We start from the raw sequence: 24,316 nt of genomic DNA, 5'->3' as shown, positions 1-24,316 counted from the left end.
AAAACATAAAATAAGATAGAACCACATAAGAACATAAGAAGAATTTAAAATCTAGTTAAAAGCCTGACTAAAAAGGTGTGTCTTTAACCTTCCTTTAAAAATATCAACAGTCTCTGCGGTCCTGAGGCTGTCCGGCAGGCTGTTCCACAGGTGGGGGCCATAATAGCTAAATGCCACCTCACCATGGGTTTTAGTTCTGGGTTTTGGTATGGATAAAAGGCCGGTGCCGGAGGACCTCAGGGTCCGCAAGTTTTGATATGGTAAAAGCAAGTCAGATAAATAAGAGGGCGCAAGGCCGCTAAGACATTTAAAAACCAGTAAAAGAACCTTAAAATCGACAATCACTGTGATTCACCTGAAACTCCGAAAATTATCAATCATGTCCTCATTGATTATTATCATGATGTTTACACTTTGATTAAACCTCATATCCCTCTAACAACACATCAATGTAAATGTGACTCTAGATTTCTTAGTTTCCACCAAACCTGATAAAGGAAGGTCGGTGATTTCTCTGTTAAGGCCCAAACAACAACACACAAACACATCAACACAAATATCCAACAAACATTTAGAGCTCAGAGAAGTTTCTATTTTCATGAGGAGAAATGTGAGTTTAGGTAAAGAAACATCATCATGAGCAGTGATCTCCTCCACGGCTCCAGCTCCACCTCAACAAACTCAAACATCAACACAACAAGAAATGACAAGAGGTCAAAGTCCCGCCCACAATGTTTGATTGACAGGTGATCTCTGTGCAGTGCAGAGACACAACAGCAATGAGCTTTTAGCAACAAACATGGAGACTAAAGAAAGTGATGAACTAAACTACAGATTTTAACCAACTGTTCCTTCAATGATCTTTGTCTATTTAAGTTTACACAACTCTGCTGTGACTCCAGAGCCAACCCAAAGTCCAGCCTGTAGAGGCTGAGTGAATGTGGTCTGGACTCTGTGGAGGAGAGTCATGGTTTCAGAGACGCTGTAGAAGGACAGAATACCTGCACTGTGATCCAGGTACACTCCTACTCTGGAGGACTGAGGACCTGAGACTGGAGTCTCGATGTTGTTGAACCAAAATGTGAAACTGTTGTTGTCACATCGTAACACCCAAGATTTGTCATTCAATCCAAATCCACATTCACTCGATCTCCCTGCTCTGCTGATATTCTTGTTTGCAACTGCTACAGAAACTCCTCCTCCTCTCCTCTCCACCTCCCAGTAACAACGTCCAGTCAGACTCTCTCTACTCAGGACCTGATACCATGTAGTGAATCTATCTGGGTGATCAGCATAAGACTGTTTTTCACCTCGTATTACTTTTCTGTTTCCTTTAGATAATAACAATTTGTCGTGTGCTGTGTTTGGATCCAGTGTGATTTCCTGTGAATATCTTAAGAAGTCAGCTCTGGTCCTGGGCTCTGGTGGTGACAGTAAAACATCCACTTGAGTCTCTGTCAGTGAGATGTTTGTCCATGTGTCTCTCAGAAGGTCCTGTAGTTTATCTCTGAGCTCTGACACAGCTGCTGTCACATCCTCAAAGTGTCTGAGAGGACGGATATTGATGCTGGATGAGTGTGTAGATGGACTGAGTGCTGACAGTGAGGGGTAGTTGTGTAGAAACTGGGTGTGATCCTCTGTGTGTGGCAGCAGCTTCAGCTCAGCGTCTTTCCTCTTCAGCTCAGTGATCTCCTGCTCCAGCTTCTTCTGAAGCTCTTTGACTCCACTCACTTGAGTTTCCTGCTGGGATCTGATCTGCTGCTTCAGCTCAGAGCTTCTTTTCTCCATGAGACGGATCAGCTGAGTGAAGATCTTCTCATTGTCCTCCACTGCTTTATCAGCAGAGCCATTGATGGCCTCCACCTCCTGTTGAAGCACCTTCACATCTTTCTCTGTGTCCTGGATTCTCTGCTGGATTTTTTGTCGACTCAGCTCCAGCTCTCTCTGCCTCTCAGTCCTTTCTGCTGCAGCTGAGACTGTGTCGTGGCCTTTATGTTCATCCACAGAGCAGAGATAACAGATACACTTCTGATCAGTGCGGCAGAAAATCTTCATCACCTCATCATGACGAGAGCAGATGTTCTCCTGGAGCTTCTTGGAGGGCTCCACCAGCGTGTGTTTCTTTAATGGAGCCACATCATAGTGCGGCTGCAGGTGTTTTTCACAATAAGAGACCAGACATTGCAGACAGGACTTGACAGCTTTGAGTTTACTCCCAGTGCAGACATCACAGGCCACATCTTCAGGTCCAGCATAGCAGTGATCAGCAGGAGCAGCTTGGAGTCCAGTCTTCTTCAGCTCCTCCACTAAAACTGCTAACATGGTGCTTTTCACCAGGTCAGGTCTTTGTGTGAAGTTCTTCCTACACTGAGGACAGCTGTAGATTTTCTTCCCATCCTCTTCATCCCAGTGGGTTTTAATACAGCTGAAGCAGTAGCTGTGTCCACAGGGAATAGTCACTGGATCCTTCAGTAGATCCAGACAGATGGAACAAGAGAAGGTCTCCTGGTCCAGATGAACTCCTTTCTGCGCCATTTCACCTCTCACAGACGATGACTGTCTGAGTTTCTGTTGCTCAGAAGTGAAACTAGTTTGAGCTCTGATCTTAACAACATGTGTCTCTGCAGTGAACAGGGCCTGTCAGCTCCTCCTCTTCACCACATGTTGGTTCCACCCATCTTCAAACTGTAGATCTAGAGGGGAGGGAACAAGGAAACACATGATCAGGGTGGAAACTTTGGGACCGGCACAACACAACATTGCTCAACAACAAAGTTATTTAAATTTCCTGGACCACGTCACCTCCTGCTGGTCAACTCTGGTATTACACACACTCCCCTGTTCATTTAACAGACACAAGAAGCAGCCAGAGCAGTATAATATTTCTCATCTTAATTACAAGCATTAAAGAAGCTGTAACACAGGACATGACAGCAGGAGGACAGAAGATGAAATCAGAAAGACAGAGGCAGTCTGCATGAATGGCATGAATTAAAAAATAACAAGTAGCATTGGCCAAGGCAACATTAGAGTCGACTGCATAAAGTGGTGTCAGTGTCTAGACTTTTGCATCAAAAAACACTCACACTCTGGATGGACTCAGTGATTTTTTGTTCACTAAGCCTGGAGCCAAAAGCCAGAGCCAAACAGACAGTGGTTCTGTACTTTCAGCAGTAGTACAGTAGGACGGCGCCCTCTTGCATTGAGTATCAGTGAGTCATTTCTTTCTTTAATGGTTTCAGAATGAAAGCCCTATAAATATGCTCATATCTAAACCGGGTTGCCTGTAAATTCAGAATCATAATAACTACCTGTTATTACTGAGCAATTCCACTTCAGACAGATATACCCTGCCACAAGGTGTCACTCAGAGAAGGTCAGGGCAATCTGACATTGCAGAGGTCATCAAAGGTAGGCTAGCCTATATCTCTGGAACATCATGGACCAGGCAACCAGTTTCTCAGGGATTCTCAGTTGCTCAGCAATGTTTTGTAAAAACAGATTGTTTCCTAAAATTTACATGGAAGAAGATTTGATAGTTAGTCAATGAGTTAATTCAGACTAAATATTATTTTTTACGGAAATGCAATACTTGTATTCTGCACCCCTCTAAACGCCCTGTGGGTGCATTCTTTTTGAAAAAATATAGCTTTTAATAAGCATTCTCCATATTCAACCTTTATCTAAATTTTAAAAACACGTTTTTAAATGTTCTATACAACAATTTTAAAATCACTAGACAACAGAAATGAAAAAACAGACCAAAAACAAATGTTTTTTTTTTCATTTTCTGACACCAGAAGTTTTCATTCTGGTCTAGACGGGCCGGACTGTTCTGTAGACGAAACATGCATGTTTATGTACAACACTTGACACAAGTTGATATCTACTCTGGTACAGTTGAACGTTACTGAAGCAATGATCAAATAGGCTAACTGAAGTAGTGCTGAGAAATCTTTAGCTGACAAGTAGAATTTAGGCAATAAAATGGCTTTAAAGCAAAAGACATATTTTCAAAAGGGCAAAAATAGTGAAACCCCTGATTTAAGTGCAACAGTTGAAGCCTTTGAAAAGTTCAAGTCTGCTCAAATATATATTTATATTTGCGGCCACATTTTGAAAGAATTGCGCTGCATGTTGCGATGTTTTAAGCGCTTTTGTTGCGATAAAATTGCGGGAGACAGCAAAAGTTGCAAAAAAAAAAGTTGCAGTTTTGTTCTGAATAATTAAAAATCAAAGGAAAATTGAAAATTTTTAAATGTCACAAAATCATGTGAGGTCCTGTTATACCAGCAATTTTCCACTTGTTAAGAAAGGCACAGGAAAATTACAGTTGAAAGTTGTTTTACTTTTAATTAAAATGTCTGTTTAAAAATCGTGGTAAAAGAACTGTTTTAAAATGCCATTAAAACAGTCCAGTCTTTAAATAAAAAGGGGAGGGTGGCTACTCAAGTCCAGGGCCAGGGCCTTAGGATGGGGGAAGGCCCTGCAGTGGCGTACTCACTCGATTCCCCCTCGGCGAGTGCTGCGGGGGGGACACAGCCTCAGGTGGTCAACCAGGACAACTCACACACTCAACACGTTCAACTCAGCTTGTGTTCCTTTACTTATCACTTTGTGCACGTTGTATCAAGTTTCTTGCCGTCAGCCCAGCCCATAGACTGTAAAAAATATGGACGTAGCACCCGTGACGTCACCCATTGGTTTTGGGGAGTCGTTTTTGTGACTCAAATATGGCGGCCTGAACAGCGCCAGGTTGGATTGGCCGGCCGAGAACCTGCCCACTGGCCTCGAAGCAGCTGTCCACGGAGCTGCTCGGACCTGTCACTCAACGTTTCCGCGCCCTAATTGGCCAGAATTTTAACCTAATAACAGTAAAACGGTAGAGTTAAAAAAAGAAAATCACCCCCCTCAGAGTGTGTGCGAGGGTAGAAACTATCGATTGAGAAAAAAAACTGTTCTGACACCAGGCTTTTAACATGTTTATTGAGGATGTAAAGTCGGCGATTTTAACATGGGGGTCTATGGAGAATGCTCCCTTCTGACACCAGCCCCCAGAGGAAGCCGGGGGGATTGCAGTATTTTGAACGAGGAAGTGAGCTTCACTTCTCAGACCAACAACTGCCCCCTTGGCCCAGCCACGCTGTTCCTCCGTGGACTCACTTTCAACCACCGCTCCGTCCAGACTCGCACTCTCTGCTGTGTAACTCGCGGAAAGCACCGACAATTGGTCCAATTTGCAGAAAAGTTGCGGTGATTGTACAAAATTGCAAGATCGCAAAAATTCGCGGGGATTGGCTGAATTTGCGTTAATTGTTGCGATCGCAACGTCGCAAATACCTGGAGGGACTGTATATTGGAAATTGACAGCAGAAGAACATTCTTGAAGCAATGCTTCTCACTATAACTGAAAAATATAATTTGTAATCTGAGAGATGAATGGCTTCATAAGGGCAACAGAAATGTTAACATGTAAGAAGACAACAAGGAATATGCTGCACGTTTAAGAGTAACAGTTTTAGAGTTTGATGAGCTGAAGTCTGCTGCAACACATTGGAACCTGACAGCTAAAGAAAATTGATGATACTTTTAGTATCCACACTAATTAAAGCAGAAGTAAGCGATCCGGTCGTTTTGGCTAATGCTGCGTTCCAGGCAGGCTTTTGAAACCGTAAATTACAGCTTCAAGTCACAACTTACGACTTTGTAGCGTTCCAGGCAACCCACTCGTGTTTTTCCGACCTGTTTTACCTGTGAAAGTCACTATAACGGCCACTTGTAACTTCCGACCCGTGAAGTCGTACCAGATCGAACTGGTACGACTTCACAGGTCAGCAAAACACGAGTTACGGGTTGCCTTGAACGCACCATAACGTCTTGTCAGCTGATGGAGTTAGCAGCCCCCACCCTCGTCATGGATCTATTGGTCCTCGTCCCTACGTCACCACATTCACGCGCATCCCTTGGCTGCACACACAGCCCTTCATGCCGTTCTCTCTCCTCATTGGATAAAACTTGTAGGATACGAGAAAAGTTTTCTCTTCGGCTCAGAGCAGAGCAGAGTGACTGACAGACCCGTGTTTCGGTCCAAACACTCTATGTAAGTGATTGCTGTCGGAAGATATAACTATTTAAGACTTATATTAATACAAAAATACTTCTGCTTTAAGATTCAAAGAATTATAGTGTAATAATGATTAAAAAATAAAAATAAAATAAAGTACAAATACAGTAATGGAGGAACATGCAGATAGCAGAAAATTAGACCAATGTGGTAACATTATGTCAAACAAAAATATAAGATATCTTCCGCCTGGATCTCCAAAGGCAGCAAATTTTATGGCAAGTGGATGGCAGCAAACACAGTGTAGAATACAAAATAGCTTGTTAACAAAACAGATATACTCTGGTGTACATCTGGAAGATAGGAGCTCAATCCACATGATGTGGAAGGATTAGGGGAACAGATGTGCAAGATGGCAGAGCATTTACGTTATTATTATTTTTTTTAATCAAAGATTAACCATTTCAACTGTGGACAAAACATTACAACAGCATTACAAGTTTTAATCCTTAAAGCTATAGTGCGTAACTTCTGTCGCCCCCTAAAGGATTTCTGCGTTATTACAACGATACGGCCGGCACCTATGGCCCGGTGTAAAGGGCCTTTCACACCGAACGCGGTATGCGCTGCGCCCACCGCGAGGTACCGCGCAGACAGGCGCAGAGCAGGGCGGCAGATAGGCGCAGAGTACCGGAAGCTACCCCGGAAGCGCGTGCGACAGAGCAGGAAGTGTTTTCTACACGGGCGCGCTTTTTCCGCTGGTTCCGACAAGCAGAGATGTATCTGTCGTCATCCCAAGAAAAAGCTCTGGCTTTAATGCTGGTAAGGAGGAGGAGGAGACGAGCAGCAGCAAAGGGAAGGGTGTGGGTCCACCCGATCCTCATGGCAAGGCAGGAATTGGGGGAGTACAGGCTCGTCCGGGAGCTGCGGTTTCACACCGACCGCTTTGAGGTGTACTTCAGGCTGGACAAGGAGCAGTTTGACCGCCTTTTGCAAAGAGTTGGTCCAAGCCTCAGGAGGATGAGAACGAACTTCAGGCAGCCCATCTCTCCAACTGAACGCCTGGCTATTTGTTTGAGGTGAGGTGATTTTTCATATGGCTGTAAATAAATAAATAAAGTGCCCTGATGGACACGTGTGTGTGTGTGTGTGTGTGTGTGTGTGTGTGTGTGTGTGTTGTGTTGTGTGTGTGTGTGTGTGTGTGTGTGTGTGTGTGTGTGTGTGTTGTGTGTGTGTGTGTGTGTGGTACAGTACATACACAGACAGACACACACATAGATATTTACTTATGTCTATCTATATATCATGTCTATCTAGATATTATAATGACACCTAAATTTATTTTCAGATTCCTGGCAACTGGAGACTCATTCACCACCATTGCCTCCAGCTACAGAATGGGGATTTCCACTGTGGCAGGCATCGTCCCGGAGGTCTGCCAGGTGATTTGGGAGAGCCTGGTGGAGGAGTTCCTCCCTGTCCCAAAGGCGGCTGATTGGAGGGAAATAGCCCAGGGTTTCAGGGAGAGGTGGAACTTCCCCAACTGCTTGGGTGCCTTGGATGGCAAGCATGTTGTCATCCAGGCACCAGCAAACACAGGCTCGCAATTTTTTAATTACAAGGGCACCTATTCCATCGTCCTCCTTGCCCTTGTAGATGCGAGCTACCGCTTCCGAGTGGTGGATGTGGGGGCTTTTGGCCGCAGCAGTGATGGGGGCATTTTTGCTGCATCTGCTTTCGGGCGTGCTCTGCAGGAGGGGACTCTGGATCTGCCAGCGGATGCACCTCTACCTGGTGCAGAAAACCTGGGCCCCATGCCTCACGCTTTCGTTGCAGATGAGGCTTTTCCTCTCAAGTGAGTAAATTTCTTTTAATGGGTCATTAATTACTGACAAAGTAGTGCATTATTGTTTATCTAATTAATTATAAATTTACAACATGCTTTCACAATATTAATATAGTCACCATCTTGACAGTTATTTTTAAATATGTTAAATTTATTGAATATTTTTTTTGTTTTTTATTTTAGCATCATGTTAACATGTTTTAAAATTTCAATTGACATGTAGTTTTGTTATCTTTTACACAGTTGTCCTTGATAATTTGTGTTTTTTTTTTCTTGTTCTTCTATTACAAGGAGGAATTTGCTACGGCCCTACCCTGGGAGAAACGTCTCCAGGTCTGAGAGGGTATTTAACTACCGCCTCTCAAGAGCCCGCAGAGTGGTGGAGAATGCCTTCGGGATCCTCGCTGCCCAGTGGAGGATCTACCACCGGGTGATTGGAGTGAACCCCAAAAATGTTGACTGGGTTGTGAAGGCCACTGTGGCCCTTCACAATTTTCAGAGGTGGAACTCCACACCACAGGCTGACTACATTCAGGAAGAAACTCAGCCCCCCCCTGCACTGCAGGGGCTGCGAAGGGTTGGCTCCAACCATGCCTCCCAAGATGCCCTTGCTGTGCGGGAGAAGTTCACCAGCTTCTTTCTCTCTGCTGCTGGTGAAGTGCCCTGGCAGAACAACCTTGCCTGAACCTGCCAACCTGACCCACACTCTCTTCTTCTGCTGCTCGAAAAAAGGCTCTTTTAAGAGCCAACCATTTACTACTAAAGAGCTTTTCCTGATTTTGATTAGTACTTAAGTTAATACAAGGAATAGACTGTCAGTTTATAAAGTCATCATTCTTTATATCAAAAGCATATCTGTACATAAAAAATATCTAGTAAAACAAAGAATTCTTTGCAATGTATTTCTCTGCAAAAAATATTTTATTGAACACTGTTGAACAGTAAATCTGGCTGTGTGTGTGTGTGAATACTGAACAAAAGAACTGAAAGAAAATAGAGTCTATGAAAATTCTGCGAGGTGAAGTGCCTGCAGGATCTCAATTTTAAACTGACTCCTCTTTTCATCTGGCAGGTTACGGAGGCGAGGAGCCAAGCTGAGGAGAAACAGCTCTTCCTCATCTGGCTTTTGGCTGAGGATCCCCATCACCTCCTTCTCAAAACCATCCCCCTCAATTTGCCCCTTTCTTTTTCCACCTCTACGTGGACCTGGGGGAGGAGGTCGAGGCTGACCTGCTTCAACAGGCGGCGCCGGCGGCGACAGGGAAAATGAGGTGCCTGGTGTGGACACCTCATACTCCTCTGGGGGAACCACAGAGAGGTTGAGGGTGAATGTGTCCTCATCAGGATCCAGGGCAGGGGGGAGTGGGAACAGGAACTGGGGGTTGGCGGGCCTGAGCTGGAGGTGGAGGGCCACGAATTGGGGGTGGGGGGGGGGTGAACTGGGGGTGGAAGGTTGGGAGAGGTTGGAGGAGGTTACCCGCTCCACCACACTTGGCACCAGAAAAGTCATAATAGTGAAGAACCTCCACACTGACCCTTCTCCTGCAGCTGATCCACTTTTTTTCTCCCTGACTATCTTCCTCTCCTTCATATAGCGGTCCCTTAAGTTCTTCCACCTTTTCTTTAGGTCCTCCACTGTAAGTAATGAAATGCATGTTGTTTTTTTCTACAATTAACTGTGCCTGACAATGTATGAACATCATTTTAAAAAATAAAATATGTTGTGTGAATAAACCTGTGAATATTGTGATTTGTCGAGGTCATAGTTATCTCAAAGAAATTTAAATAGAAAGCAACTGGACTTGGTTATTTGTCTAGGAAGACGTTTCACCTCTCATCCAAGAGGCTTCATCAGTTCATGTTCGATATGTTGTGTGAATAATGTATTTTTCCCCTCATTTTGATAAACTATTTGACTGGGAATTGTGTTTCCGTCACCCCTTCTGTTATCTACTTAATAAATGAATCAAATAGTCACCTAAATATTTCTGTATAGCCTATTCATTGTATAGCCTAGTAATAATGTACATAATTAAAACATTTTAAATGTAGTAAAGTGTGACCTTTTCATAATCATGTATAGGCTACCTGGTCCAAGAAAAGCATCTGTGGCAATGCTATAGCTAGCACATTTTAAGATATGATAAGATAATATTTTTAATGTTAAAACCTCTCTACAACTTTCAACAAACCTGACAAATTCATGGTGTTGCTGATCTCCCTCCATCTCTGAGATTTTTTATTTAGGTCACGGTAGACCAGGAGTCTTGTGTCCCACAGTTCAGGACACTGGGACACAGCATGAATGATTTTTTCCTCCATTGTTTACTGTCCAGTGTCCAGAACCAGGACACTGTCCAGAACCCCGCACTTTTTTAAAAATATTTTTTTTTCTTCTCTCCTTCTCTCCTATTGGACGCGCCGAGATGTCGTCACAGCGCGCTGCGCCCAGATTAAAAAATTTTTAATTCGGGCGCAGCGCGCCGCCGCGGCACGCACCCACCTCGCGCGCCGCTCAGCTCGGCACAGAGCCGTTCGCCGGTGCGCCGCGGTAGCAGGTGTGTCTGACCATTGTGACTACTCAGACACACCTGGATTAATCAGTTGGTCCAATAATGTAAAACAGGAAATAAAGGAGCTGGCTTATTTCAGGAAGTAGTGGAGCTGTGCATAAAGCCCATTGGCACTATACGCAGGTTGGACGGAGGCAGACTTTTATATGATGTAAAACCTGCCTTTCAAAGCACTTCATTGTTATGAATTAGAACCTTTCAACTCGTACATTTAAGGACGTTCAGTTTCTTCATTTTTTTCTTATAGGCATTAAAAATTGTTTCCTCTGTTTCTTGTGAAATGTGGTGTTACAATAAGACCCCACCTCAATGTGGTGGTGACTCACCACAACTGAGTTTTTAGAGCACTTAACTGACCTAACAGAGGGTAGCAAAGTTACTTCTGCTTAAGACTCTTCATCTGACTGACGGACTTTGACAAAGGTAAAATTGTTGTACCTTTTCAATTTGTTGTTCAAATTCTTTTTAGCCACTGCAAAGAGTCATGGTTTGATTACTGTCGCATAAACTGATGCATTTAAAAAGTAACTAACAATTGCCCATGAAAGAAATAAACAGGCTTTTTTTTGGCCATATCATGTCTGTCAATTGTGATGAGCGCCATCAGTTAACAGTGTAATAAATGTGTGTTTTTGTTTGTCTGTTGGATGCACTAGTTTTTGTGACAGCTTATTGGCCTGAATGTAAAATAAATCTTAACTTTTCCAAAGTTTGCATAATATGTGAAGCACATTTATTATAAATTAAATGTGCTATTTTTAAATAGATGTACTTTGTACACTCTTTATTTATCTGGGAAAATACTTTAAAAGTGTGATCCTTACAACAAGGATAATAATGATTCGTCTCCTGCACTTCCACAAACATGTTTCTAAATCTCCGAAGAAATCTGATTAAGAACTCAAAAAGGATCTCATCAGTAGGGAAGATGCACTTGCCGATAATCCAGCGATCAAGAGAAGTTACTATCTCTTCACTCATACATTTTTAGGAATTGCAGCAACTGGAATTTTGCTAAGAGTAAAAATGGGTTCCTTTGTTTCATGCCAACTGCTTTGTGTTACCATGGTCCAACGTCAATGTGGTGGTGACATGACACACAAGAGTCTCTGAAGGATAGCCTTGCTCAAATAAGAAAAAATGATGTCCAGATATCACATCTAAAATATCTGACTTCCCAGAATCTAAACTGAGTCACTTGTTATGACCTGATTATTTGATGTTGATGTAAACAATAATACTGCACTTGACCCAACTTTGCCTTGATCTTGATTTTCTTAACATTTCAGTTATTAAACTAAACTAATAAATTGAAATTGAACCAACCTAATGTATTTACTTTTAACTAAATTAACATGAACTAATGTTTGCGGTCCGTGTACTTCGCGGCCATTCGATTTTTCCTTTAAACAGAACTGTCAAAAAACGAAAGTAAGCTGGTAATTTGGTTTTCCGTTTCAAACAAAAAACAAAAAAACAAAAATTCAGGCTGGTTTTTTCGTTCTTCGTCTTTTGCTTTTAAAACCAAAAAACGAGGAGACCAAAATCAAATAACGGCCAATTTTTAATTTTGATTGTTACAAAATCTCTCTTTTCGTTTTTGATAATAATATTATCGCTGATGACAGACCGGAAGTGTCTGGACTTCAAAATAAAAGCCGAGTGCATTGACTTATAGCCAAGAAAGAAAAAAAAAACTTGTTTCCCCCTTGTAAATGTTGTGTTTTGAGCAGGTTTTGAGCATATGCATACATTTTCGCAGCTGTTTGCCGCTGATACGTGTGTGTGTTTGTTTATAAATATATATTACGATCTGCTGCAGTAAGGCCACCGCTGGGGGCTGGGTGCATGATAGACCAACTCCTACTCCCGACTCATTCTGACCCTGAGATCTCCAACCCCGGGCATATTTGGCAGGTGGCAGACCCTTTATGGTTCTTTACTACTTTTTTCAGCCACATGATGAGATCCAGTCCCAGACCTCGGTTACAGTCAGGGAACTAGTGGAATCACCTCCGCTGTGCGTAATAGTCGCGCGTAATGACAGCTCCTCGCCGGATGAATCTACACAGTTTTCCCACTATGTCGGCCCATTTCAAAACTCATTCCGGCGCCAGCATACAATTTATATTTGATTGCTTGATACTGATTGATATTTGACCAGTAGTATTTGTACTCTTACTAAAGTACTGGGGTCGAGTACTCTGTCCATCTCTGATAGAACGTCAAAGATTGAACAGGTAAAACGACGACCCCCAAGGGTATGCTCGCAGTGCGACACCTGCTGGTAATTCTTTGTAAATGCACAGCATGGATTGAGAATAAAAGTTGTTATTGGATCCCCGGGGTGTGGAGAGAGGATTTACACATAATGTTCAGTAAACATCACACTGGAAAGAAATCTGTCACTGATGTAATCTTAACAATGATAATATAAATTGTATGCTGGCGCCGGAATGAGTTTTGAAATGGGCCGACATAGTTGGAAAACTGTGTAGATTCATCCGGCGAGGAGCTGTCATTACGCGCGACTATTACGCACAGCGGAGGTGATTCCACTAGTTCCCTGACTGTAACCGAGGTCTGGGACTGGATCTCATGTGGCTGAAAAGAGTAGTAACGAACCATAAAGGGTCTGCCACCTGCCAAATATGCCCGGGGTTGGAGATCTCAGGGTCAGAATGAGTCGGGAGTAGGAGTTGGTCTATCATGCACCCAGCCCCCAGCGGTGGCCTTACTGCAGCAGATCGTAATATATATTTATAAACAAACACACACACGTATCAGCGGCAAACAGCTGCGAAAATGTATACATATGCTCAAAACCTGCTCAAAACACAACATTTACAAGGGGGAAACAAGTTTGTTTTTTTTTTCTTGGCTATAAGTCAATGCACTGGGCTTTTATTTTGAAGTCCAGACACTTCCGGTCTGTCATCAGCGTTAATATTATTATCAAAAACGAAAAGAGAGATTTTGTAACAATCAAAATTACAAATTGGCCGTTATTTGATTTTGGTCTCCTCGTTTTTTGGTTTTAAAAGCAAAAAGCAAAAAACAAAAAACCAGCCTGAATTTTTGTTTTTTTGTTTTTTGTTTGAAACGGAAAACCAATGGCCGCGAAGTACACGGACCGTTTGCATTCCAGTTAATTCATTTACATATAGCCAAACTATATTTTTCACATTTCATTTGACTTTAGGCCTACTTCAAAAATAATTAGCATTTCCCATCTTAAACCCCATAAAAATGACACTTGGCCAACAGATTAGCCTACTTCAAATGTATATTTAATATATGAACCTACCGTGAAACCGATGGTCAATGCAGTAATGTTGTAATAGCTCAGATCGTTCTGAACATGCAGTCTTTGCATTTCCACATCTGATGAGAAAACAAAGGCTAATAGTGAATTCCCTTACTGATCTGTGTTGGTTCAATCAACATAAATTAAAAAAATAAAGTAGTCCTTCTGCTGCTATGAAAATGTATAGATGAGGGAGGGTCTAATATTCAGGGTGATTTGTGAAATTATTACAGTAAAAAAGGCGATGTGCAGTGTAGATGCAAGATCTTACCTGTTCAGGTTGGATGAAAATTAGCTACAGCCAGGGAACTGAAGAGAGACCTTGTGGTTCTGAAAGCATACAAAATAAAATAATTACTACTCTCAAAAAAACCACATAATACAGCACCAAGAAATAGCTAGCTTTGGCGGTGGCTAGCTAGCCTGCTAAAATGGGGCTATTCTTTGCAATTTTGACAACACAAAATACTAAAACTATCTGCAACTGCTTCTACTTACGTTTATTTTTGGACGAAATCCACAGGATGTAAATGATATCCACAATGTTACAGTAAATGGTGCATCTTGGACAGCATGCCGAAAGAGAGCTATGGGACTTGAACATGTGGTCTTAGGCTACTGTGCAGTGTGCAATGGGCATGTTCAATTCACATTCAACTCAAAATAAAAATATTACCTGCAGGTAATCGTCCTATTGTCGATGACGTCACCGCACCTGCCTCAGAGACAGCGGAGCAGGAGAAAAAAAAAAACGGTGCGACGTCTGTGATTTGACCGCGGTAAAGTGAGCCGCTGTTTGCGAGATAGTGGTAAAGTGAGCCGCTGTTTGATTTTCGTTGGGCGCGCGCTACAGTAAATACGTTAGGCACGGTTCTCGAGCAAGGTGAAGGTCCTGAAAGATACATAAAGCCTATGTGCTTTTACTGGAGAAATGTGGAGGAAAATCACTTACAAGATGAATCAACTTTTTAGTTATATTTCACTGCCGTAAAGGGGAGAAAAATCACCTTTCATCGACATTTTACTGTAGAAATGTGGAGAAACATTAATTTAAAACAACCCCTATAATAAAAGCCATTTACTGTATGCTGACCTTTGACCTTACCTCACACCAATTCCTTCATAGGTGTCTTCCTCATTTCTTTTGCATACTGTTCCTGGGGTCTTATTCTACTTCTGATATCATTTTGGTGGCATTCTACTGTAGAAATGTGGAGAAAAATAACCTCATTCTACTGTAGAAATGTGGAGAAAAATAACCTTAAAGTCACCCCTATAATAAAACCCATTTACAGTATGCTGACCTTTGACCTTACGTCAGATCAATTCCTTCATAGGTGTGTTCCTCATTTCTTTTGAATATTGTTCCTGACATCTCACTCTACTTCTGGTATCATTTTGGTGGTATTTTACTGTAGAAATCTGGAGAAAAATCATTTAAAAAATCCCACCCATAATGACTTAACCCCATTTACTGTATGCTGACCTTTGACCTTACGTCACATCAATTCCTTCATAGGTGTGTTCCTCATTTCTTTTGCATACTGTTCCTGGGGTCTTATTCTACTTCTGATATCATTTTGGTGGCATTCTACTGTAGAAATGTGGAGAAAAATAACCTTAAAGTCACCCCTATAATAAAACCCATTTACAGTATGCTGACCTTTGACCTTACGTCAGATCAATTCCTTCATAGGTGTGTTCCTCTTTTCTTTTGAATGTTGTTCCTGACATCTCACTCTACTACTGGTATCATTTTGGTGGCATTTTACTGTAGAAATGTGGAGAAGTCACCCCTATAATAAAACCCAGTTACAGTATGCTGACCTTTGACCTTACGTCACATCAATTCCTTCATAGGTGTGTTCCTCATTTCTTTTGCATACTGTTCCTGGGGTCTTATTCTACTTCTGATATCATTTTGGTGGCATTCTACTGTAGAAATGTGGAGAAAAATAACCTTAAAGTCACCCCTATAATAAAACCCATTTACAGTATGCTGACCTTTGACCTTACCTCACACCAATTCCTTCATAGGTGTCTTCCTCATTTCTTTTGCATACTGTTCCTGGGGTCTTATTCTACTTCTGATATCATTTTGGTGGCATTCTACTGTAGAAATGTGGAGAAAAATAACCTTAAAGTCACCCCTATAATAAAACCCATTTACAGTATGCTGACCTTTGACCTTACGTCAGATCAATTCCTTCATAGGTGTGTTCCTCATTTCTTTTGAATATTGTTCCTGACATCTCACTCTACTTCTGGTATCATTTTGGTGGCATTTTACTGTAGAAATTTGGAGAAAAATAATTTAAAGAATCCCACCCATAATGGCTCAACCCCATTTACTGTATGCTGACCTTTGACCTTACGTCAGATCAATTTCTTCATAGGTGTGTTGCTCATTTCTTTTGCATATTGTTCCTGACATCTCACTCTACTTCTGGTATCATTTTGGTGACATTTTACTGTAGCAGTGCGGAGAAAAATCTGATTTAGTAATGGTCAGCATACTGTAAATTGAGTTAATCATTAGGGTGGTTTTAATCTGAATTTTCTCTACATTGCTACAGTAAAATGCCACCAAAATGATATCAGAAGTAGAATAAGACCCCAGGAACAGTATGCAAAAGAAATGAGGAAGACACCTATGAAGGAATTGGTGTGAGGTAAGGTCAAAGGTCAGCATACAGTAAATGGGGTTAAGTCATTATGGGTGGGATTTTTAAAATGTTTTTTCTCCACATTTCTACAGTAGAATGCCACCAAAATGATATCAGAAGTAGAATAAGACCCCAGGAACAGTATGCAAAAGAAATGAGGAACACACCTATGAAGGAATTGGTGTGAGGTAAGGTCAAAGGTCAGCATACTGTAAATGGGTTTTATTATAGGGGTGACTTTAAGGTTATTTTTCTCCACATTTCTACAGTAGAATGCCACCAAAATGATATCAGAAGTAGAATAAGACCCCAGGAACAGTATGCAAGAGAAATGAGGAAGACACCTATGAAGGAATTGGTGTGAGGTAAGGTCAAAGGTCAGCATACAGTAAATGGCTTTTAGTATAGGGGTCGTTTTAAATTAATTTTTCTCCACATTTCTACAGTAAAATGTCGATGAAAGGTGATTTTTCTCCCCTTTACGGCAGTGAAATATAACTAAAAAGTTGATTCATCTTGTAAGTGATTTTCCTCCACATTTCTCCAGTAAAAGCACATAGGCTTTATGTATCTTTCAGGACCTTCACTTTGCTCGAGAACCGTGCCTACCGTATTTACTGTAGCACGCGCCCAACGAAAATCAAACAGCGGCTCACTTTACCACTATCTCGCAAACAGCGGCTCACTTTACCGCGGTGTGATTTGGACTCGGTTCGGCTGTAAAGTTACAGTTGGTAAGTTGACGAAAGTGTCCGCGACTTTCTGAGAGCACGTACCACATCCATAGCAACCGGAGACTCCAAAACAATATCTCACTCACCATGAAACACACTCTTCCTGTGTGTGTGTGTGTGTGTGTGTGTGGGGGGGGGGGGGGATGTTGAGTAGAAAAAGATCATTTGCAGGATGTGTGGAGTGACAGTGACGGCAAACAAAGGGAACATGAGCAATTTATTTGACCATTTATGGCATTGTTATTTGTGTTTGTTTGCACTATGTGCACTATAAAGTGCTGGTTTTAAGTTTGAGTTTTGAGATCTGCTTTCTGCACAATAAATATTCTAAAAATCACATTACTGCTTTAAAAAAAATCTATTTAGCTTTGCTAAGGGACTAAAAAACCAATTCAGAAACACGATCCTACTGTATACTGTTACCGTGAAGGGATTCGATTTATACCGTGATATGAATTTTAGGTCATACCCCCCAGCCCTAGATCTAGATAAAAGAAAGTGTAGTAAAAGAAAGTAAAAGAGTGTTGCTACATTGAATTTCACAATTCTCTGTTACCTGCATGTTCCTTCCTCAAAAATCAGATTTCCACTGAAATGTTGAAACTAATGTGAGGTGCTATTTTTAGCTTCAATACAAGATCCCACCCCAATGTGGTGGTGACTCAACACAACTGAACTTAACTGATCTAACAGAGGGTTAACAGAATTACTGCTTAAGACTCTTCATCTGACTGACGGACTTTGACGGAGGTAAAGTTGTTGTATACCTTTCCAATTTGCATGATCAGATTAATCCAAAGGAGTTGTATTGGGAAAAGATGAGACAAGGTGTTTTTTGTTCTTTTTAGCCACTGTAAAGAGTCATGGTTTGATTACTGTCTCATAAACTGATGTATTTAAAAAGCAGTGCTCTGTGGCATCCGAAGTTGTTATTGAGATTTAGAAAAAACAGAAAATTTATCATTTTAATTTTTCTGTCACAGGCCAAGGTTCAAGACAAGGATGGAGATCATTGATTCAACAGATTATTTTGATGGAAATCACTCTATTCATGATAAATACTTTGATACCCTTTATCGGCTGAGAAAGTCTTTCAACATCTTCTCTGCCATTGTTTACTGCCTGGCCTTCGTCCTCGGTGTGCTCGGGAACGGAGTGGTTATCTGGGTGACCGGGTTCAAGATGAAGAAAACTGTTAACACAGTTTGGTTCCTCAACCTGGCCGTGGCCGATTTCCTCTTCACAGCCTTCCTGCCCCTGAGTGTGACCTACATAGCCCTGGATTTCCACTGGCCGTTCGGCAACTTCATGTGTAGATTTAACAGTGCTATAACTGCCCTGAACATGTTTGCCAGCATCTACATCCTGGTGGTGATCAGTGTGGACAGATGTGTATCTGTTGTGTGGCCTGTCTGGGCCCAGAACCACCGAAATGTACGCAAGGCGTCCTATGTGAGTCTTGGTGTTTGGATCCTGGCTCTGATTCTCAGCGCTCCGTACTTCGTCTTCAGGGACACTACACCATCACATCATGAAGTCATCCATTGTTTCAACAACTTTGATCCTTCTGATAATTCCGGTTTCAGTAAATTAGGGCAGTTACGTCATCAGGCCATGACCCTCACCCTCTTCCTCCTTGGATTTCTTGTCCCCTTCACTGTCATTGTCTCCTCTTATGCTGTGATAATCCATCGTCTCAGGAGGAACCGCACCCTGTCCAGCCACTCAAGTCGCCCCTTTAAGATCATTGCTGCTGTTATCATCACGTTTTTCCTGTGCTGGGCTCCCTTTCACGTCATGCAGTTAATAGAGTTGGTTCATTTTACAAATACGGGAAGCTTTGGACATGTCCTCGCTATTGCTATCCCTTTAACCACCAGTTTGGCCTTTATCAATAGCATCATGAATCCAGTGCTGTATGTGTTCATGGGCCAAGATTTCAAGGATAAAGTTCGCAAATCCATCCTGAATGTATTGGAGACAGCCTTCCAGGAGGAGTCTCCATCTCATACCAACACAAACTCAATGGCCACCAGTCAGAGTAAAGTCAAGTCAGCTTCTGAGGTTGAGATGTTAGATCAGCCATGAAATGAATAATCAAATACTGTAACTGTAAATATTTTTCATAGAAATGCATTTTTGTTAAGGTAGCTTTCACGTCATGCTCTATACTGTTCTGATTATCTCCATTAACTAACAATTGCCCAGGAAAGAAATGAACAGGCATCTTTTTTTTTTTTTTATCTTTCCATCATGTCTGACGATTGTGATGAGCACCATCAGTTAACAGTGTGTAGTGTATTTTCTACCTCCTACTTTGTAAGTAATTTACCCTTTGAGTTACTTTTGTGTTTAGTATATAATCCACTTCAAATTCTTTACTTTTATCTTTAGAATTGTCTTTCATCTCCAGGTGTGTCCTTTACCTGCCTGAAGGTAAATGACTGGTATAATATGAAACAAGGCTTTGTTTAGACTAAACACAAGTGTAATAAACGTGTGTTTTTGTTTGTCTGTTTGTTTTGTTGTTAATTCTAGCAGTGGAATAGTTTGGATGTACTAGTTTTTATGACAGCTTATTGGCCTGAATGTAAAATAAATATTAACTTTTCCAAGGTTTGCATAAGCACATTCATCATAAATTAAGTGTGCTATTTTTAAACATATGTACTTTTTACACTCTTTATTTATCTGGGAAAATACTTTAAAAGTGTGATCCTTACAATAAAGATAATATTGATTCCTCTCCTGCACAGTAAAGGCAAATGCACTTCCACAAACATGTTTCTAAAATTGTGATCAGGAGTCAGGACGTGGGTTTTATGGTTAACAAGAACCAGTAAACAGTCTTTCAACCAGTTTATCACTTCTTATCAGGGACAGTTGTGAATATTATTAACTGTATGTGTATTTGTGAACTAAAGCAACAGGTCTGTCAGCAAGATTTAGGATTGTACTGTAGAAACATTCAAGAGTCATAAGTGATGACAACAATTCATTCAACATTGCTCAAAAACAAAGTGATTTAAATGTCCTGAACCATGTCGCCTCCTGCTGGTCAAACTCTGGTATTACACACACTGCTCTGTTCATTTAACAGGTACAAGAAGCAGCTGGGTCAGTATAATGTCTCTCATGTTAATAATGAACAGTAAAGAAGCTGTAACACAGGACGTGACAGCAGGAAGACAGGAGATGAAATGAAAAGACAGAGACAGTCCGGCTCAATAAAAATAATTTATTTACAGTGGCATGAATCATAAATTAACGAGTAGCATTGGCAAAAGCAACATTAGAGTCGACAGCTTGTATAAAGTGGTGTGAACGTCTCGACTTTTGCATCAAAAAACACTCCACTATGGATGGACTCAGTGATTATTTGTTCACTAAACTCACTTGGAGCCAAAAGCCAGAGCCAGACAGTCAGTGGTTCTGTACTTTCAGGAAGACGGCGCCCTCTTGTGTTGAGCATCAGTTAACAGATTTTAGTTCAGACAAGTCTGTAAAATTACTCTTGCTCAGTGATTTGATGAACAGATTCACATCATCCACACAATCACTGTGACTCACCTGAATATCTGAAAATAATTCATCATTTTTACACTTTGATTGAACCTCATATCCCTCTAACAACACATCAATGTTTGATTGACAGGTGATCTCTGTGCAGTGCAGAGGCACAACAGCAATGAACTTTTAGCAACAAACGTGGAGACTAAAGAAAGTGCTGAACTAAAATACAGATTTTAACCAACTGCACATTCAATTATCTTTGTCTATTTGAGTTTACACAACTCTGCTGTGTCTCCATCAGACCAGTAAAGCCAAACTCCAGCATGTAGAGGCTGAGTGAATGTGGTCTGGACTCTGTGGAGGAGAGTCATGGTTTCAGAGACGCTGTAGAAGGACAGAATACCTGCTCTGTGATCCAGGTACACTCCTACTCTGGAGGACTGAGGACCTGAGACTGGAGTTTTGATGTTGTTGAACCAAAATGTGAATCTGTTGTTGAAAGAAAACAACGCCCAAGATTTGTCATTGAATCCAAATCCACTTTCTCCCCCTGCTCTGCTGATATTCTTGTATGTGACTGCTGCATAAACTCCTCCTCCTCTCCACTCCACCTCCCAGTAACAACGTCCAGTCAGACTCTCTCTACTCAGGACCTGATAATATTTAGTGAATCTGTCTGGGTGACTAGAATAAGACTGATCTTTACTCATTAATGTTACTTTTCTGTTTCCCTCAGATAATAACAGACATGTGTGTGCTGTGTTTGGATCCAGTGTGATTTCCTGTGAATATCTTAAGAAGTCAGCTCTGGTCTTGGGCTCTGGTGGTGACAGTAAAACATCCACTTCAGTCACTGTCAGTGAGATGTTTGTCCATGTGTCTAACAGAAGGTCCTGTAATTTATCTCTGAGCTCTGACACAGCTGCTGTCACATCCTCAAAGTGTCTGAGAGGACGGATATTGATGCTGGATGAGTGTGTAGATGGACTGAGTGCTGACAGTGAGGGGTAGTTGTGTAGAAACTGGGTGTGATCCTCTGTGTGTGACAGCAGCTTCAGCTCAGCGTCTTTCCTCTTCAGCTCAGTGATCTCCTGCTCCAGCTTCTTCTGAAGCTCTTTGACTCCACTCACTTGAGTTTCCTGCTGGGATCTGATCTGCTGCTTCAGCTCAGAGCTTCTTTTCTCCATGAGACGGATCAGCTGAGTGAAGATCTTCTCACTGTCCTCCACTGCTTTATCAGCAGAGCCATTGATGGCCTCCACCTCCTGTTGAAGCACCTTCACATCTTTCTCTGTGTCCTGGATTCTCTGCTGGATGTTTTGTCGACTCAGCTCCAGCTCTCTCTGCCTCTCAGTCCTTTCTGCTGTAACTAAGACTGTGTCGTGGCCTTTATGTTCATCCACAAGGCAGACAAGACAAATACACTTCTGATCAGTGCGGCAGAAAATCTTCAATACCTCATCATGACGAGAGCAGATGTTCTCCTGGAGCTTCTTGGAGGGCTCCACCAGCTTGTGTTTCTTTAATGGAGCCACATCATAATGAAGCTGCAAGTGTTTCTCACAGTAGGAGGCCGGACACGTCAAACAGGACTTGACAGCTTTGAGTTTTCTCCCAGTGCAGACATCACAGGCCACATCTTCAGGTCCAGCATAGATCAGCAGGAGCAGCTTGGAGTCCAGTCTTCTTCAGCTCCTCCACTAAAGCTGCAAACATGATGTTTTTCACCAGGTCAGGTCTTGGTATGAAGTTCTTCCTACACTGAGGACAGCTGTAGATTTTCTTCCCATCCTCTTCATCCCAGTGGGTTTTAATACAGTTGAAGCAGTAGCTGTGTCCACAGGGAATAGTCACTGGATGCTTCAGTAGATCCAGACAGATGGAACAAGAGAAGGTCTGCTGGTCCAGATGAACTCCTTTCTGCGCCATTTCACCTTTCACAGACGACGACTGTCTGAGTTTCTGTTGCTCAGAAGTGAAACTAGTTTGAGCTCTGATCTAAACAACACGTGTCTCTGCAGTGAACGGGGCCTGTCAGCTCCTCCTCTTCACCACATGTTGATTCCACCCATCTTCAAACTGTAGATCTGAAGGGGAGGGAACAAGGAAACACATGATCAGGGTAGAAACTTTGGGGCCCGCACAACAAGTTCATGCTAAAGTCCAATTCATGGATCAAAGGTCAATTACCAGCGATATCATACTGAATAATAACGGTGTAAAGAAAAGTGTTGGTCACAGTTTTGTGATCAGGAGCCAGGATATGGGTTTTATGGTTAACAAGAACCAGTAAAAAGTCCTTCAGCCAGTTTATCACAACTTAGCAGGTACAGTTGTGAACATTATTAAGTGTATCTGTATTATGTATTATGTGTAAACTAAAGCAACAGGGTTGAGTAATAGTTAGTAAGACAACAATTCATTCAACATTGCTCAACAACAAAGTGACTAAAATTTCCTGGACCATGTCGCCTCCTGCTGGTCAAACTCTGGTATTACGTACACTGCTCTGTTCCTTTAACAGGCACAAGAAGCAGCCAGAGTCAGTATAATGTCTCTCATCTTAGTTGCGGACATTAAAAACAGCAGGAGGACAGGAGATGAAATGAAAAGACAGAGGCAGTCCGCATGTGTGGCATGAATTATAAATTAACAAGTAGCATTGGCCAAAGAAACATTCGAGTCGACTGCATTAAGTGGTGTCAGCGTCTAGACTTTTGCATAATAATAATAATAATTCATTTATTTTATATAGCGCTTTTCAGTGACCCAAAGATGCTTTACATACAGAATGTAGAACAAGGGGAAAGACAAATACAGGATAGAAAACACAAACAATCACAATCACACACAAGATAAAATGAACAGGTAGTGAGGGAGGGAGGGGCAGGTCTCGGGAGATGCTTAGGGGTAAGGGAGGTTGTATGCTTGGGTGAAAAGGAATGTCTTAAGTCGGGATTTGAAGAGGGGGAGTTTCTGATGGGCTGGAGGAGAGAGTTCCAAAGATGGGGAGAAGGCTCAATTGCCTTATGTTTTCACCGTGGATGGTGGCATGGTGAGGGTAAGGGAAGCGGAGGAACAGAGGACTCGAGTGGGGCGGTGGGGATTGAGGAGGTCTGATAGATAAGGGGGGGCCAGGCAGTTTAGGGCTTTGTGGGTGAGGAGGAGAACTTAAAATGTGATGCGGTCTTTGACAGGGAGCCAGTGGAGAGAGTGGAGGACAAGAGTAATGTGAACACGGGACCAAGTGTGAGCAGGCGGGCAGCGGAATTCTGTACCATCTGGAGTCTATGGAGAGAGTGAGCGGTGATGCCAGTGAGGAGAGAGTTACAGTAATCAAGACAGGAGGAGATGAAGGCGATCATCCCTATGTTCCCCAGGTCCTATGTTCCTCACTTTGTATGGGACTGGGGAACATAGAACCCCTTTTCTAAAAAAAGGGTTTTATGTTCCCTGCTTTTCCCCCAAAAGACCTGGGGAACATGCCGTTTTTGTACTCATACCTGCAAGTGGAGTTGTGAGTGACTTGGCATATTTTAGCCTATTTTTGAGTGAGAAGTTGAGTTGTGACTTTGAGTGAGAAGTGTAATTGTCCCATTGGTTGGGTTTAGAC

At 42.0% G+C, this 24,316-nt stretch overlaps 2 protein-coding genes and 1 pseudogene across 2 annotated transcripts in view; 1 reads left to right on the top strand and 2 right to left on the bottom strand.

Annotated features, from left to right (window-relative positions):
- Positions 1 to 510: 510 nt before the first annotated feature.
- LOC146969951 (tripartite motif-containing protein 16-like) overlaps positions 511 to 24,316 on the bottom strand; it is a 38,471-nt gene continuing 14,665 nt past the window's right edge. Inside the window, exon 2 of the mRNA XM_085804771.1 lies at positions 511 to 2,693. Within this exon, the coding sequence (XP_085660897.1) occupies positions 868 to 2,535 (1,668 nt within the window). The 5' untranslated portion in view covers positions 2,536 to 2,693 and the 3' untranslated portion in view covers positions 511 to 867. The remainder of the gene's footprint in view (positions 2,694 to 24,316) is intronic.
- LOC146969954 (chemerin-like receptor 1) lies at positions 18,193 to 19,372 on the top strand. The gene has a single exon (XM_085804015.1). It carries the CDS (start codon positions 18,193 to 18,195, stop codon positions 19,276 to 19,278), a length of 1,086 nt encoding a protein of 361 aa, XP_085660141.1. The 3' UTR covers positions 19,279 to 19,372.
- LOC146969953 (tripartite motif-containing protein 16-like) lies at positions 20,910 to 22,647 on the bottom strand (annotated as a pseudogene).

Source organism: Trachurus japonicus, chromosome 17, assembly GCF_045865225.1.
Source record: "Trachurus japonicus isolate A0001 chromosome 17, Traja_1.0".
Lineage (NCBI taxonomy): Eukaryota > Metazoa > Chordata > Actinopteri > Carangiformes > Carangidae > Trachurus > Trachurus japonicus.
The sequence above is the reverse complement of the archived record's forward strand: the minus strand, read 5'-3'. Positions and strand labels throughout refer to the sequence as shown.

Excerpts from the sequence above, each read along its gene's own strand:
- LOC146969954 (XM_085804015.1), top strand. The coding sequence starts at position 18,193 with ATGGAGATCATTGATTCAACAGATTATTTTGATGGAAATCACTCTATT.